At 41.5% G+C, this 14,694-nt stretch overlaps 1 protein-coding gene across 3 annotated transcripts; it reads right to left on the minus strand.

The window, feature by feature from the left end:
* Positions 1–6,046: 6,046 nt before the first annotated feature.
* On the minus strand, positions 6,047–9,734 carry otpa (orthopedia homeobox a). Of its 3 annotated transcripts, none has more exons than XM_084693982.1 (3): positions 9,698–9,734; positions 8,755–9,152; positions 6,047–6,568 (listed from the first exon to the last, which is right to left on the minus strand). In XM_084693982.1, exons 1-3 carry the CDS (start codon positions 9,732–9,734, stop codon positions 6,047–6,049), a joined length of 957 nt encoding a protein of 318 aa, XP_084550108.1. The 3 variants fall into 3 exon arrangements, with proteins under 3 accessions (XP_084550108.1, XP_084550107.1, XP_084550106.1); XM_084693981.1 differs by having other exon boundaries at positions 9,659–9,734; XM_084693980.1 differs by having other exon boundaries at positions 8,755–9,157; positions 9,658–9,734.
* Positions 9,735–14,694: the final 4,960 nt, after the last annotated feature.

Below are 14,694 nucleotides of genomic sequence, written 5' to 3' on the forward strand. Positions count from 1 at the left end.
GATTCATTGTTTATTCTGCATGGTTTAAAATAGGACTAAACATTTTATTTTAACACGCTGAAAGGTTACAAACGTGGTGTGCCGTAAGGTTGCGAGTAGGCTACAAATACCTAATTCATTGCAGATCTTTATTCATTTTATAAAGTATAATTGATTTCTTCACAATCATCATTTAAATGCTCAACATCGAAGCTGTCTGACACTTTATTGCCGATAGCTTCTCATCTTCCTCCCGACCAGGTCTTACTCGGTAGCGATACTCCCCCGCTCACCCCTCTCTGACTCTCACTCTTTCTCTCCATCTCCCTCTCTCCCCCTGGCTGTGTCTGCTCCGGCTCCTCAGATTGAGACGACACGCGGTGGAGGGCCTGTGACCTTCATGGTGGCTCAGATCCGCGGCTGGCACTGATTTCTGATTTAGTGTCGATCCGGCGCGCTTGTCAGGGGCTGCGAGGTGCTTTCCATGCGGTAATAGAAAAGCTCAAGGGCAGCTGGAGAAAGGAAGAATGGAGGAGGGAGGGAGAGAGAGGGATCGGAGGTGGTGGTGGAGTGAGGGAGGTTGAAGGATGGGTGGGGGGGAGTGAAAGAGGGGGGAGAGGGGGAGAGGTGGGGGTGGAGTGGATAAGGTTTGGATGTGTAACTATCTGTCAGCTATCTGAGCTGAGTGGGTCAGAAGTACCGAGGGTTTGGTGGGGTGGAGGTGGAGAAGGATGGAGAAGTGGTTGTCTCGGGTAGTGCTTGGAATCCATCCGAGGAAAGATGGACAGAAGATGGGAAGAGGTTTTTGAGGTGGGGAAAGGCTCAATTCAAAGAAAACAGGAGGATGTTGCTATTCTGGGAAGAAAGCAGAATGAGCACCCACTTCCTGCTTCTGGAGACAAGGGTCAAAATCCCAATCTATTCCTTGTCCCAAGTTGCTCACAGTCTCCCTCTAAATAACGTCTGAATAAACATTGAGATTTAGATATGAATCCTGTTTGGTAACAGGATGAAGTTAGAACTAGGTTGCTGATGAACTTCAAAACAAGAAAATGACAGAGACAAGGAGGGAGGTGGACGGACCAAGAGCAGAACATCAAAAAAGGAGACAGAAGGGGGGAGGGTTTGGGGGACCGAGGTGGAGAAACAGGAAGAGTCTCGACACCGGGGTGGAAGACCCCAGGTTCTCAGACTAAGTGTCAAAGACGACCAATGGACACTATCATCTCTGAGGAGAAGCCATGATGTGTGATCCACCACATACACAAACACCACCTCCTCTTAGAGAAAACAAGGAGAGCAGGACAAGAGAGAGACTCTTCCTGTTCCTCCTCTCCCTCCTCTCCCTCCTCCTCCTCTCCCTCCTCTCCCTCCTCCTCCTCTCCCTCCCCCTCCTCCTCCTCACTCCACCCTCATTCACCTAGACCCTTTCCAGCCCTCCTCATTCCATCCGCCCTGAAAAGGAAAACAAATGGTTATGATGATGGAAAAGGAATTAAACCGTCATTTAACAGCGAGGTGGCAAACAGCACTCGATAAGAGCTTCTCCTACGCCGAGGCGGGGGGGGGGGGGGGGGGGGGGCTTGTAGAGAGGGGAGCCTTGTTCCTGACCAACACATCTCACTGTCTGTCCTCATCAAACACTCACTGTGTTCTGCTCTGTCTTACCGGGTCCCTGCCTTCACTCACCAGTCCCCAGGATGAAGTTAGCAGCTCCACTCCGGATCTCCACGTAGAAATGAAGATGTACCTCTGTGCCGCAATCACCTACGTATGGCCATACAACTGCTCTAATTGTTAGGAAGGGGCTGGTCGTTTCACGTGAATAGATAACAAATGGTGACTTTTTTTCCGTTTTGTCTTTGGTTGCTTTTGTTATTGTTTTATTCCAGAGTGTCACAGATCAGACATTTTGAATTTGTGTTTGTGCCTTATAGTGACACACAATGACAATTGGAAGAAAAAAACCTCTGATGGAATACTACATATTGACTATGGAGTGAGAAGGACAGGGTTTTCACAAAGTAGGAACTTCCTACACACACAGAGACCTGTGATTCCTATGGGGCGATGCTGCGGTGGTGTGACTCAGAGCCTTTAAGAGCAGAGCACGCACGGCCACATCAGAGCTTCTGTCACTTTGATTTGTCACATGAGCATGACTTTAATTGCTGTGTACTAGTCATCATAGGTTAATTATGTGCGGCCCTAGAGCTGCGTTCAAGTAACTTAATATGAACCAAACGTTCAGAGCGTACCTTGGTACTGCTGTTTGTCCGTCTGTCAGTCGCTTTCAGACTCTTTTTCTCTCACTCCTTCACTCCCAATCTCAGTGACCTGCTAATGCGCTGTTCATTTTCTATTATGGATAGATAATGGGCAAAAATCTAATCTCTTCATTTGCATGTAATATAATTAAGACATTCTCAAACGATGACGGATGAGGAGTGCTCTGAGATGTCAGTCAGTCTCGTCAGAACAGCCCAAAGGCAGCCTCAGCTAGCCTCCCTACTTAAACTGAAATTAATAAAACCTTCAAATGGAATTCCTCACCACCATCTGGAACAACAATCACCAAGATACTCCTTGATTTTGTCTGTCAAACGACATTACGCCTCTCCTCAATAACTCAGGAGCTGCTGAAAGATGCATATGGTGTGATTGTGCAGAGCAAACCGCAACTGGTAAGAGATGGGCATTGAGTGTGTGGATTTTCTTCTTCTTCTTAAGATAATTTTTGTGGGCCTTTTTCAGCATTATTGGACAGACACAGTTGGATAGAAAAGGTAGAGGGGTGACAGGGAGAGGAATACAGAAATGAACCAAGCTGGAATCGAACCCAAAGCTACATAAGGGCCTTGGTTCATATGGTACTCTCCCTCAGGGTGCGAATTATACAATGACAATGGGGAGGGGGGGGGGGTCAACTTCTTCTCCAGGGCGTAAAGTAATATTTACGATTACAGGCATGAACGATATATAAATGTATCGACCTCCCCGACCAGTTGTTTTTACCTTTTTTTCCAGGGGACCAAGTCTTAATCAGGGGGGTTAATCCCCCCCCCATCCCCCCCCGTACTTCGAACCCTGCTCCCCCTACCCAGTGAGGCATTTGGGCACCACACAAGTGAAGATTTTCTACTTCAGAGTTATGATATAGAATACCAAATCTAACATTCCACTAAGTCACTGTAGCTGTGCCGAAAAAGGACCTCTGTTTTAGACCAACTTTAAAGCATTTTACAGCTATACAGTCATACTGTCAGGAGACACTGAGTACTGGTCCAAAACAAAATGTAGGATGTCAAAAAGGCAGCTTTAGTTGTTGTGTTGTCGTACCTCCAGTCTTTTAGCAGTAGTTGTGTTTTGAAATATATTTCTGTGAGCCGTTTATACCACCACCACGACCACCTCAGACACACACACACACTCAGAGACATTCTTTTTTGTAGTACAATAACAAGGACACACGTGTACACACACAAATGCTTCCACGCTATTCGCATGTACAAACACACACACAACCACACACACACAGCCTGGGAAAATTAATGAGCTCTCATTCATAATCCGGGACAGAGAAAGCCATATTCACCCTTGGATGGTTTATTGACTGATTTCATTTATTTGTGTGAAATAAATAGGAGGTAAACATTGGCTTGCTCCCACATTTTCTGCGACACAGTCTCTGCACAGCATTCTGGGAGAAATGATCCCACCAACAGCAGGGTCACTGATTGGCTACCTCGTCAGAGTGTGACAAATTACCCAATGAGAAATGGGTTACCCGTTTCCACAAACTAATTAACCTGGGTGATAGTGAAACAAATTATTACATTTATGTAATATTATTTCGCATCTGTCGCCAACACTACAAAAAAATGGTTATCACTATGCTCCTCCACCCTCCTGATCTCTCATGATACTTTATGAATATAAACATGTATGAACCATCCCAGGCTCGCTCACACATAGGTGCTCATTTAACTACCAAGAGCCTGTTTTGTTCCTAAATTCATTTTAGGACGGTGAGTGGGACGTCAAAAGATTTGAACAATCGCGACTTAATCCTAATATCTCAAATCAGTTTCAGATTAAACTTTGAAATGGGTGGTACGAACCTCAATCTAGGTGATTAAATACCCCTGTTTTAGATCGTATGCTGCCTTCATATCAGAATGTAGTCCTCTCAGTCTCGTGATAATAGTATGCGTCCACGAGCCTATTGTGTATATCCAGTCAGACACCCTGGTACGACACGGAAGGGTCATTGCTGAACAAGGATTTAGCTGACGTAAAATCATGTAAGGATGACAAGCCGCGGAAACAATATTTATCTTCTCATGCTAGAACAAACTATTTTACTAAGAGGATGATGACCAGGTTTTCTCCAGTCTCGTTCTCTACGTTCTCCTCGGTCTAACGTACATTGTAATAAGCACATACGGTCATAAAGATGAGTGGTTCAGCTATCAGAACTGGCCTACAAAACGGAAACCTGTCCTTAAGACATACATGGCAGGCCATATGACCCTGACGATGAGAGGAGATAGTTTAATGCCTCACTCCTCTGTTTGATGGTCATGACAGTGTAGAATGGGTAAAGGATGCTGCTGTACACGAGTTAGTGCTCGTCGCCGTTTTGTTGGAAAGATTATCCTCGTGGACATGTGTTGATACACACGAGATTGCTCCAACTGTTGGTGATAGATGAACCCGTGATAGGGATTGACATGACAACCAAAAATATAGGCCTTTACAATCAACGTTAAACAGGCGCAGTATCCATCAAGTTTAAGGTCGCCCCGTCAACTGAATAAGCGGGAAATAGGATAGTGAGCACTTTCTGCTATACGCTTTTCTGTTACGAAAAAGATATCCTTAGAACGTAATATCCCTACTTTAAGCCTATACACGACTTATAACTTGCCCATGTCCACATTTCCTTGTTTATAAACGCGTTAAATTAGGTAATATATGACATTTAAATAATAATTTACACCGGAAGAAGAATGAACGTTTAGCCTACTTACTCATTGCATTGGATAGACAAAAGGGCCCATATTTGTCTGCTGCATCAATAGCGTTTTAAGTCGACTATGTCACTAGTTATCTGAAGAAAAAAGGGTTGTGATTCATCATGTGACATATTGAAAATGGTTTTATTTGTTAATTTACAGTCAATTGATATAAACAAGTCCATGAAAGGAAATGGTTTGTTCAGTATAAGATCAAACATTTAAGAAATTCAGTTTTGATAATAAGCACAGACGATAATTTAGAACATATCACAAACTGACCAAATGGGAACAAGAATGCTTCCTCTACACAAAACATCCTATATAACAGATTATATTAAAGTCGGTTTTCTTGTCTTATTTATAGTATTTCCGTGAATTTGCCTTGGCCAGCACATGCAGTCAAGTTATTTTCCTTGTTCTTGCGATTCCTGTTCATTCCAGATCATTCGGCTCCTTTTTTCCATTGGATGATGATTTTTTTACTCAAAAACTTCCAAGTGTCTAAAATTTGTGCGTGCACAGCGCATGCCTTTGGCCCATCTTGGTTCATGCTGTGCAGCTGGTGACTTTGAAAACGGTTGTATCGCCAACTTCAGCGGGTTAAGCTACAATGAAATTTTCTCCTGTGGATACCGGAATAGTCGCCAAACCAAACATCAATAGAAGCCCTATGCAATACAGTTAAGGGCAATGACAGTTATGGTTGAATAAATAACTTAAATACATAAATAAATAGATAAATAAATAGCCTGTACTAGCCTAACCGAAAGTCAATACATATATAAATTATGTAGGCTAGGACTATTGTAAATACATGCAAATTATGAAAACCAGGTTTATTTAGTGGGCACATACCCATTTAGAGAACAATTAACTTATGTCCCTAATTGTTCTGATTGCCAAACTTATGGAGGTATTTACTTTTTCTGGGTTTTACTTAGATATATTTACATCCTTGTTTGGTAGCCTATTTGCTAGGCTGGATGTGTTAAACACACAAAAAAAAACATTAAAAGACAATTAAGGGAAGGATACGGAGTCATTTACTAAGTAAAACTCATGGATACTGTGTGCTCCAGCGCTTTGCGGCGCAGCGAGGCGATGCTTGTCCCTCTCCAGACGTCACTGTCCGGGGAACTACACAGCTGGGGCGACCCGGTCACGTTGGTCGGACCGGAGAGTGAGGATGGCACCATCCCGGGGAAAGAGGGCTGGTAGAGGTGTGACTGGAGCCCGGAGCCGTTTGAGGACATGTTGGCCAGACCCATGGAATTGGGTGGTGGCCCGGCGCCCAGACTGCACTGGGACAGCGACTGCGCCATGGCCTGTTGACGGCCGAGGGAGGGTGGTAACTGAAGCTGGGAGACTCCGGGCATCCCTGCCGTTGCCCAGCGTGTATCGTTAGCGTGGAAAGAGCAGAGGCTGTCATTCATGGCCGCGGCGGCCGCTGCCGCGGAGGGAAACTGTGGGAGCCCATGGTGTGTCGGTAACAGAGTCCCGGGAGAACGGAAAACATTGGTCGTCTTCTTGCGCTTCTTCCACTTGGCGCGACGGTTCTGGAACCAGACCTGGTGACAGACGAAGAAAGACATTATCATCACTGTCCTAGCCGTACTCTTTTGTCTCTGTACTCGTGTTGTTTATCAAGCCCCTCTGGATTTAGATGTCACATAATACTGCACATGCAAGAAGAGTTAGGTCTTCGAGCGTCAAAATAGGCCTACATAAATAAGTAAGCTACATACATGTCTACACATGTTGTAATTGACTTGTGATACTAAACTATGGTTTTAGTCGCCTGTGCACTAAAATAACGAAATAACGTTGAAGAAACGGGTCATCGGCTGTAAATGTGCAGGCAGTGTTTATTTCGCTGGTCCTTGACAGTTTATGCTATATATAGATCTCATAGTAGCCATATACGCTGCCGATGATTAATGTGAAGATTTGGTTGAGAAACTGGGGCCTCGTATTAAGAGCCCCAATCTCACTCTCTTTCTCCCCCTGAGCAGCCAGCCATGAAATCCGGCCTCAAATGCATTACACTTCAAAGGAAAGAAAACGCAATTTCTCATTCTGTTTAAAAGACAGAGTACACTCTCAATGCCTCCACTATTAAGACGTGGTATACAGGCAAGCCCATTTCACAAGAGAACCGCGCCTCTCATTTGAAACATTCGAATGATCTCTACCCGGAAATTTGACATCATGATTATAGACGCAGGTCATTTTACTATTGGCTATAGGTCATTAAATGTAAACGTTATATTAAGACGTAGTTGATGCATATGGTAATGATGGTCATCACAGCAATTTCACATTTGGAAGACTCAGCTGAATTTTTATTGCCACTTAATAAAACGCCCTGGTTATCAATAATTTTGAAAGTCTTTTGATTGTAAATTTTTTGTTTCAGTAGGCCTTACTGTCAACTTAATAATTATGTAAATTGTAAGGGATGGTATTAAGAAAATTAGTTGCTGAGAAATAGCCTAACTGTAATGTTGGGCCATTCCTTCCTTAGCAAAAATGTACGTTTGCTATTCTGATGAATTTTGTATTTCGACGGAAGATTAAATCTGGTCTAAATACTGGTTCACCTTTTTCATGCAACTGCAGAAGCATTATAATTGCATTGAGATGCATTATGGTGTTGTAAACAAATCTGAAACGCGTCTAGCCTGATGTTTTTTTTCTTCAAAATCCAGGAATTGTATGCAAGGACATCAGTAAATCATCAAGGAAGGGAAGAAGCCTTATTAGATTTAAGAAAATATATACAACAAGCCTAAAGTTCCTTTTAAAGTGTTTTTCCCAAATAAATCTATTAGCTTATTTGTAGCCTATTATCCGTAGGCCTACATAAGCTTTTGGTTAACGTAAATATGATCATGTTAACCAGACTGCTTTTGACATGGACCATGACTCAAATAAACGGTATGTAAACGGAAGATACATGTTGTTTTATAGCACGTTAAATGGTGGCTAAATTTAACGTTTCATACAAATACAAAACAAAGGCAAGTAAATATATTTAAAATGAGATAGCATTTTGGTGGCTAGCCTAAAGCTATAGCACATTAATTTAAATCTATTAAATTTGCAATGTATCCATAGTTCAAGACAACAGCCTTCGGTTTCTAGCCTGCAGTTTGAAAGTAACCCAGTTATATAGTCCATAATTGGGACTATATGATTTGCTTTTGCGAGAGCACTATTTGTGTTCATTTCAGCACCTTGGAGAGCTCGTTTTCTCGGTTGAATCGGAAAAGCACACAATTTGACTTAACAAAAATACACCCACATTCCAGTAAGAATTGCCTAGGCCTACAATTAAAAACAAAATTATTTCCTGATGTAGCTGATATTTAAATGAATAAATAAATAACAGTAGGCTATTGCTATCGTAAGAAGTGTTTTGAGGTTCTTCGTTTTCGAGGTGTAGGCCTATTAATTTCGAGTTGAATCCAGAATTCTGACGTTATGGCATATTTAAGGAATTTAAATGTTTTACATTTCAAACGGCCAACAATTTCAAATTATGGTCATTTCTAGCGACATATTTTTTCATGTTTTCTGTGTTTGTAGTACAGATTTGAGACAAATAACAGCTTTCCCCCCAGAATTAACAAGGCCGCAATATCAACACCTTCTACACACTATCGCTATGAGGTCTTAAACAGGACTCAGTTGAGCTTTTATTCTATATGCATCTTTCTTCAATTGTGTCACCGCACAACATTATCAGACATACCTGCACACGAGATTCCGTCAAACCAATTCGAAGGGCCAGTTCCTCTCTCATAAAGATGTCTGGATAATGTGTTTTGGCGAAGCTGCGCTCCAGTTCGTTAAGTTGGGCCGGAGTGAACCGGGTCCGGTGCCGCTTCTGTTTCTGACTTTGCTGATTTGCAGATTGGTTGGAATTATTTTGCTGTTGCTGCTGTTTCTCCTGCTCTTTAGTGTTGACCTGCACCCCGGAAGGGTTGGGTCCATTGTTGATATCATCTCCCGGGAGCATTGTCGTCCCTTCCACAGCGTCGGAGCCCGGAGCTAGATCGCCGGAGTGGCCAGGGTCAGGTCCTCCACCACCAAGCCGGCACTTCAGAGACTCCCTGTGGCCTAAAAGCTCTGCCGCAGCATCCTTCATCCCTGAATATAAAAAGCGCCACGTTAGATTTCAGTCAAATGCATCCAACATAAACATAACTACAGGCTGTAGGGAAGGAAAAGTGTTACATTTTTAATTTAGTTTGTCAATGCTATCAAAAGTGATACTAACATGTCACAATAAAACAACAGGCGCGTGGAGAGTTTTTTGTTTTAATAGACGATTCTCCAAATCACTGAACATGCTAAAGTCAGACATTCAATTCGGCTAGTTAAATACATTATAAATCACCCAGACACGAAAATACAATTCAAAAAATCATATTCACCACATCAAACACGCTGTAAGTCCTCTTAAATACAAGCTATTTAATTTCCTTTGATCACATCAATATTTTTAGAAAATGGTTAAATCAAATTACGCAGTAATATAATAATAATAATTACTTTCCCAATGAATTGGCTCACTTAAATCACATTAAGATAAAATAAGAAACAAATTGTCAATTTTCTCTGCTTGATTTAGATTAGAAGTGTCTCCAGCTTACAGTAGAGTTGAAGACCGGAGTTTGGCGATGATAACTCACCGAGGCGAGCATCCAGGAGGTCGGCATGAGATAGCATTGCGCACCGCTCCAGGGCGAAATGCTATTCCAAAAAAATCTCTATGACTTTAACCTATTTAAAAAATATATATAGCCTAAATGAAAGCAAATTCGGTTTGTGGTTAAAAAGGAGGTTCCTTGCATTATAATGTCCTTTAGAGAAACGGGGAGGCGCTTAACAACTGAATGAACCCATGAGCTTCTTCAAACGACGACCAATCAGAATTGAAGCCCGAGATATGTCAGCCACCTGCAAGACCCACACATAAGCCAGCCACTCAAATGTTCCAATCCAACCACATTCACATGTTCATTTCTCCTCATTTCTATAATTGGGGTTGATTTCAACTCCAAATTATATCCAATAAAATCACCTGATTTAATATCTGCGAAAGCTTTAGCCCATTTGAGAAATCGTAGTTTAGATTACCACAATATTTGTTTAATTGTACGTGCTGTCTGTGCATCCGTCTTGGTCCCAGCCTTGAACATGTGGTAAATACGCACATTAGAGTTTATATTCCAACATAATTTTCATTCACAATTGACTGTCAAACGTGACTAAGGCAGTATAAACTAGTTCTTAACACAGGCCAAGTAAGGCCACTTTGTATGCTATAACTGGGTCAGTGATTTGGATTATGGGAAATGTTTAAATGTGTTGAAGTTTTTCTTTATTGAAACGAAGCGAACCTCTTCTAATGTAGGCCTGATTTTCCAGCCAGTCAACAACAAAGTTTAGATTGGCGATATATTTCTAACCAGAGTAATTTTCAAGATCATTAGGCTTTTATGTAATTAGTGCCAAATCTATTATTATAGTAAAGTCTGTATAAATTAGAGTTGATTTACTTCTGTTTAGTCTCAATTGTCATGCCAGTGGGGGAATTGTAAATGATATTTGAGCAAATTGAGTGCATAATTCGGAAGAAAGTGGAAACAGAGTTGGGCAGAACACGAGCCGTGGATGTTCTCCATGTGACGGAGGGAGACATGCCACAGAAGGCGTGCAATGTAAAATGTCACTATACACAGGCAAACATAATCACGCTTTAAACACTTTCAGCAAGGCAATTGCTTCCATGGTATTGATTTTTGATCCAATCTGTCCAAATTAAGGTTTTCATTTTGAGTCAGGCAAATAATAATAAACAAGTCGCTAATGTAGTCACTAAATAAACCATCATTACACTAATTAGAACAATAGCTTCTTGTCACACCAGGTTCCCAAAATATATAAGGACACAAAAATCTAACAGGCCCCAGACAGATGTTGGAACGTTTTGTGAAGCCAGTTCATTTGTTATGGAGTGAATGGTCCTTTCTAAAGTGGCACAAAGGACGCGTCCGAGCGTAAACTTCGGGCACTTTTGGGTCTTTTCTGTATCTGTCTGTCTCATCTTCTATTTGTTGGCAATCTGGTGGCAAGATCGCCGGGAAGCGGGAGAGGAGACATCAGGGTCAGTGGCAATTCTGTATGCGCTATAGGGAAGTCTGCTTGTTATGGCGGTAGCTGAACATGAGGAAATGAAGAAGAGTGCAGATTCAATTTGGAAACAATTGCCAGTCCTGTGTGTTTTCACATCCGAACGTGGATTAAAGCTCCGAAGTCAAGAAAACATGTGCAATTTAAGAGGTCTGGGTCTGTTGATCTTCTTCAACGTTTTAAAGGAATGACTGACTATATTCCGGGTATTTCTTAATTCCTCTTTATATTATTTCTAAAGGTGTTGGAATTTGGTCTGTGTCAGTTTAGCCTGGCTCTTGTTGCGCGCTGAAACCATAACGATCATTTGAAATCATTACATTGTTTGGTGTTCTTCGCTCGGTCAGAACTGAACCGTTGCGCAATGATTGATTGCGCGCTTCATTTTACGACTTTTCAATAGCTCGGGGCTTTTACTGCTGTACAAACAAAAGTGAATGACTCCTCTCGTTGCGCCAGGTCATATTTAACCAAGGGAACGACCAGAAGGACGATCCAAGACACGATAATAGGCTACTACTAGGCTTCCAGGGTAGGCGACCAAATGTGGGAAATTTGCAGTAAAACTGATCAAATATTAAATTCTAAATCTAATACAGTGAGCAAATGACAGGCTTTCTTTTTTTCCACGGAGGATGATGTGATATTTCCAAGTAAATAGACTTTCAATTGTTTCACTCGGAGAAGAGGGAAGAAAAAAAAACTGTTTGATAACATCTTGTGTGCCTTTCATAGCCTACAATGTAAGCAATTCATTCAGACAACATTGCATAGTAGGCTTCCTATAGATCAATCTTGAAAGGCCTATGTCAATACTGCAGAACCAGCACATGGATAGCAAAGTAAAACAACACATTGAATTAAATATACTGTATTTCCGTGAATAAATGTTGAGCGTGTCCGAAAGACATCTTCACCTCTATCTATCCAGCGGGGTATTTGCCTTATCTTGGCTACTCTGTTGCAGCCTATTAATCTCTGTATTGTTATAAACATCACACGTCTGGATGACATATAATGCCTGAAAATAATAATAGACCAGCGATTATAAAACAACGGTGTAGCAAAGAGATAACATTAAAGTCAAAAACGTAAATAAGCAACGACACACAACCTAATAATAATAGTAACATTACGGAAACAACTGATAGGCTGCTAATCATAACATAGTATCAAATGTATGATCATGTTAATAATCACAATGTCTTATTGTTAGTTTATGCTATATTTTGATTATTATATCTGTGACTAACAATAGGCTAATGTGGGCTAGTCCTACTAATAATATTATAGCCTAGCTGTTCTGTTTGATAGGCGCGGATGTGACACCCCTCTACAGTATAGTATGCATTTGGCCTATACTACGTTAGCTTCATACAATGCATTATCAGTATTAACCTTACTGGCAAAATATAATGGCAATATGAATATTAATGAGGTCTATACATATAAAGACACATTGAGACGCCCACACGGCAATAATAGCAGCGACAATAAGGATAATGACAATTATGTATGAGCACAAAATATTTAAAAAAATAAATAAAACTGCACAATATTTAGTAGTAGGCATATTAAACCTCTTCTATTAGAGATTAGACTATAGTCTAACTATAGCCTACTTCTACTTTATTAGCTTAGTCCACTTATACCTTGCTACTACAATAACTAGGCTACAACAAGGCTAACTAATAAATGATAATAATGATGATAATAATAATAATAGGCCTAGTTCAATAATCATAAATTAATTTTAATTTTAACAGACTGCTCAACAATATTTTAATATTTATAATGTCAAAAGTCTTAAACGTGATTTGTGCTCACTTTCCACTTCCACCTCGTTTTCTTAGACGTTTGTGTGTGTGTGTGGGCGCGCGCGCGTGCGTGTGTCAGTTGAAGGTCCTCCTTGATTTGGAAAAGGCTGTAATTAGGGTAAACAAGGACAAAAGCAGAGCCGCATCTCTCCCAGGCAGATATTCTGATAACAAGCTCACATCAATCTTATCCAGTATATAAATAAAAATAGACAAACAAACAAATTCGCCCCCTGCAAGTTAATGCGGCGCATCTGACTGGAAAGTAGACATTTTCACGCGCTCTGGAGATGAGGAGTGACTTTTAATAAAAACAGAAGAAAAACAAATGTAATTCTACGCGGTATTGGAGCTGGAGATTTTCAGGCTACACGTCTATCTGTGGGGGCCTTGGTTTTCATTCAGGGACTGCGTGCTTCTGCTGTTTTCCCGTCATCACCGTGTCCTTCATTCTCCAGTGTGCCCTCATTTTTCGGGCCATGGTGCTGAGAGAAATCACAGAGGATGAGTTTTGTTGACTTTTTTCTTTTCTTCCCCGCCAGGTCTACGGGTGAATATAATTCATCGGGCGTCTGTATTCACTCAATTAGAGAATTCTAAGGAGAAAATCGATCTTCCATCTGCAGAAATGCCAGTTTAACAAATTAGATTCTTGTTTCGTGCAGGTGATTTGGTGACAGTCGGGGGATTAGAAGTAATAAGTTGTGTGCATGAGCTCTGGGGAAGAGAGGAGTAAGAGAGGCACAGCGCGCGGCGCGCCAAAGCGTGTGGCTATCCATCAGGTGCGTCGCCGCGTCCTTCGGCCGCAAATACAGGTAGTGCCCGCCACCGAATCTCATGCCTCAATTAGCGCCGCTGCCCTCTGTGTGGACTCGATTAGACCGTGATTTATCCGAAAGAAATATAATTATGGTACCAAATAAAATAATCAGCATTGAAGAGCGATTTCCTTAACGAGATGGAGCGGTTGGATGTCACGGAGTAGCGGCGCCTCATTAGGGCGGTAATGAGACTTCGGGGTGATCCCGATAATTATCGAAATCTGTAAAATAAGGATCAAGCCAAATGTAACCTTAATTTGTCTGGCTACTGAGCGTTTTTATAGCAGTCCTGTTTAGTACAGTCCTTACCTTAGCCTTCAGAGCGTGGATTTGACAAGAGACTTTATCCCCGCCCTGTTTTGGGCCTATTTGCTGGCCCAGACTGAAATGTCCACCTACAGCCATCAGTTTGATATTTATGTATGACCACAATGTAGATATTTGTCTAACGCCACGTGAAATTTTGCAATTTATATCTTTTTTTTACACATTAAACTCATAGGGATATGACTAACCTAAACGGATGTGACTTGCACTGTTAAGAGCATAATAGATATAGTGATGGGATGGTTTCCCATTTGTCAGCAAATGCTCTGAAACGCCCACACCAATACTTTTAAATACAATCACAGTAATGGATGCTGAACATGACAAGCCATGTCAGATTTCATGTCAGTGTTTCATGTCAATGTGCTACATGGATGGCAGTGACCAGTGGAGGTCAGTATCTTTGAGGTCAGTATCTTTGTCGTGACAAATCATCATTCTAAGACCTACTTGCTTTCTCTCTCTCTCTCTCTCTCTCTCTTTGTAAAATATGTTAAAGCAAAGCTGTGAAAGAAGCCAGTACACATA

Source organism: Hypomesus nipponensis, chromosome 27 (genome assembly GCF_054491055.1).
Source record: "Hypomesus nipponensis isolate SF chromosome 27, ASM5449105v1, whole genome shotgun sequence".
Lineage (NCBI taxonomy): Eukaryota > Metazoa > Chordata > Actinopteri > Osmeriformes > Osmeridae > Hypomesus > Hypomesus nipponensis.

Coding starts and splice junctions, on each gene's coding strand:
- otpa (XM_084693980.1), bottom strand. CDS start 9,734: ATGCTATCTCATGCCGACCTCCTGGATGCTCGCCTCGGTGAGTTATCA. Junction 9,158..9,657: donor TCCGGTCTTCAACTCTACTG/TAAGCTGGAGAC, acceptor GCGCTTTTTATA/TTCAGGGATGAAGGATGCTG. Junction 6,569..8,754: donor TGACGGAATCTCGTGTGCAG/GTATGTCTGATA, acceptor GTCTGTCACCAG/GTCTGGTTCCAGAACCGTCG.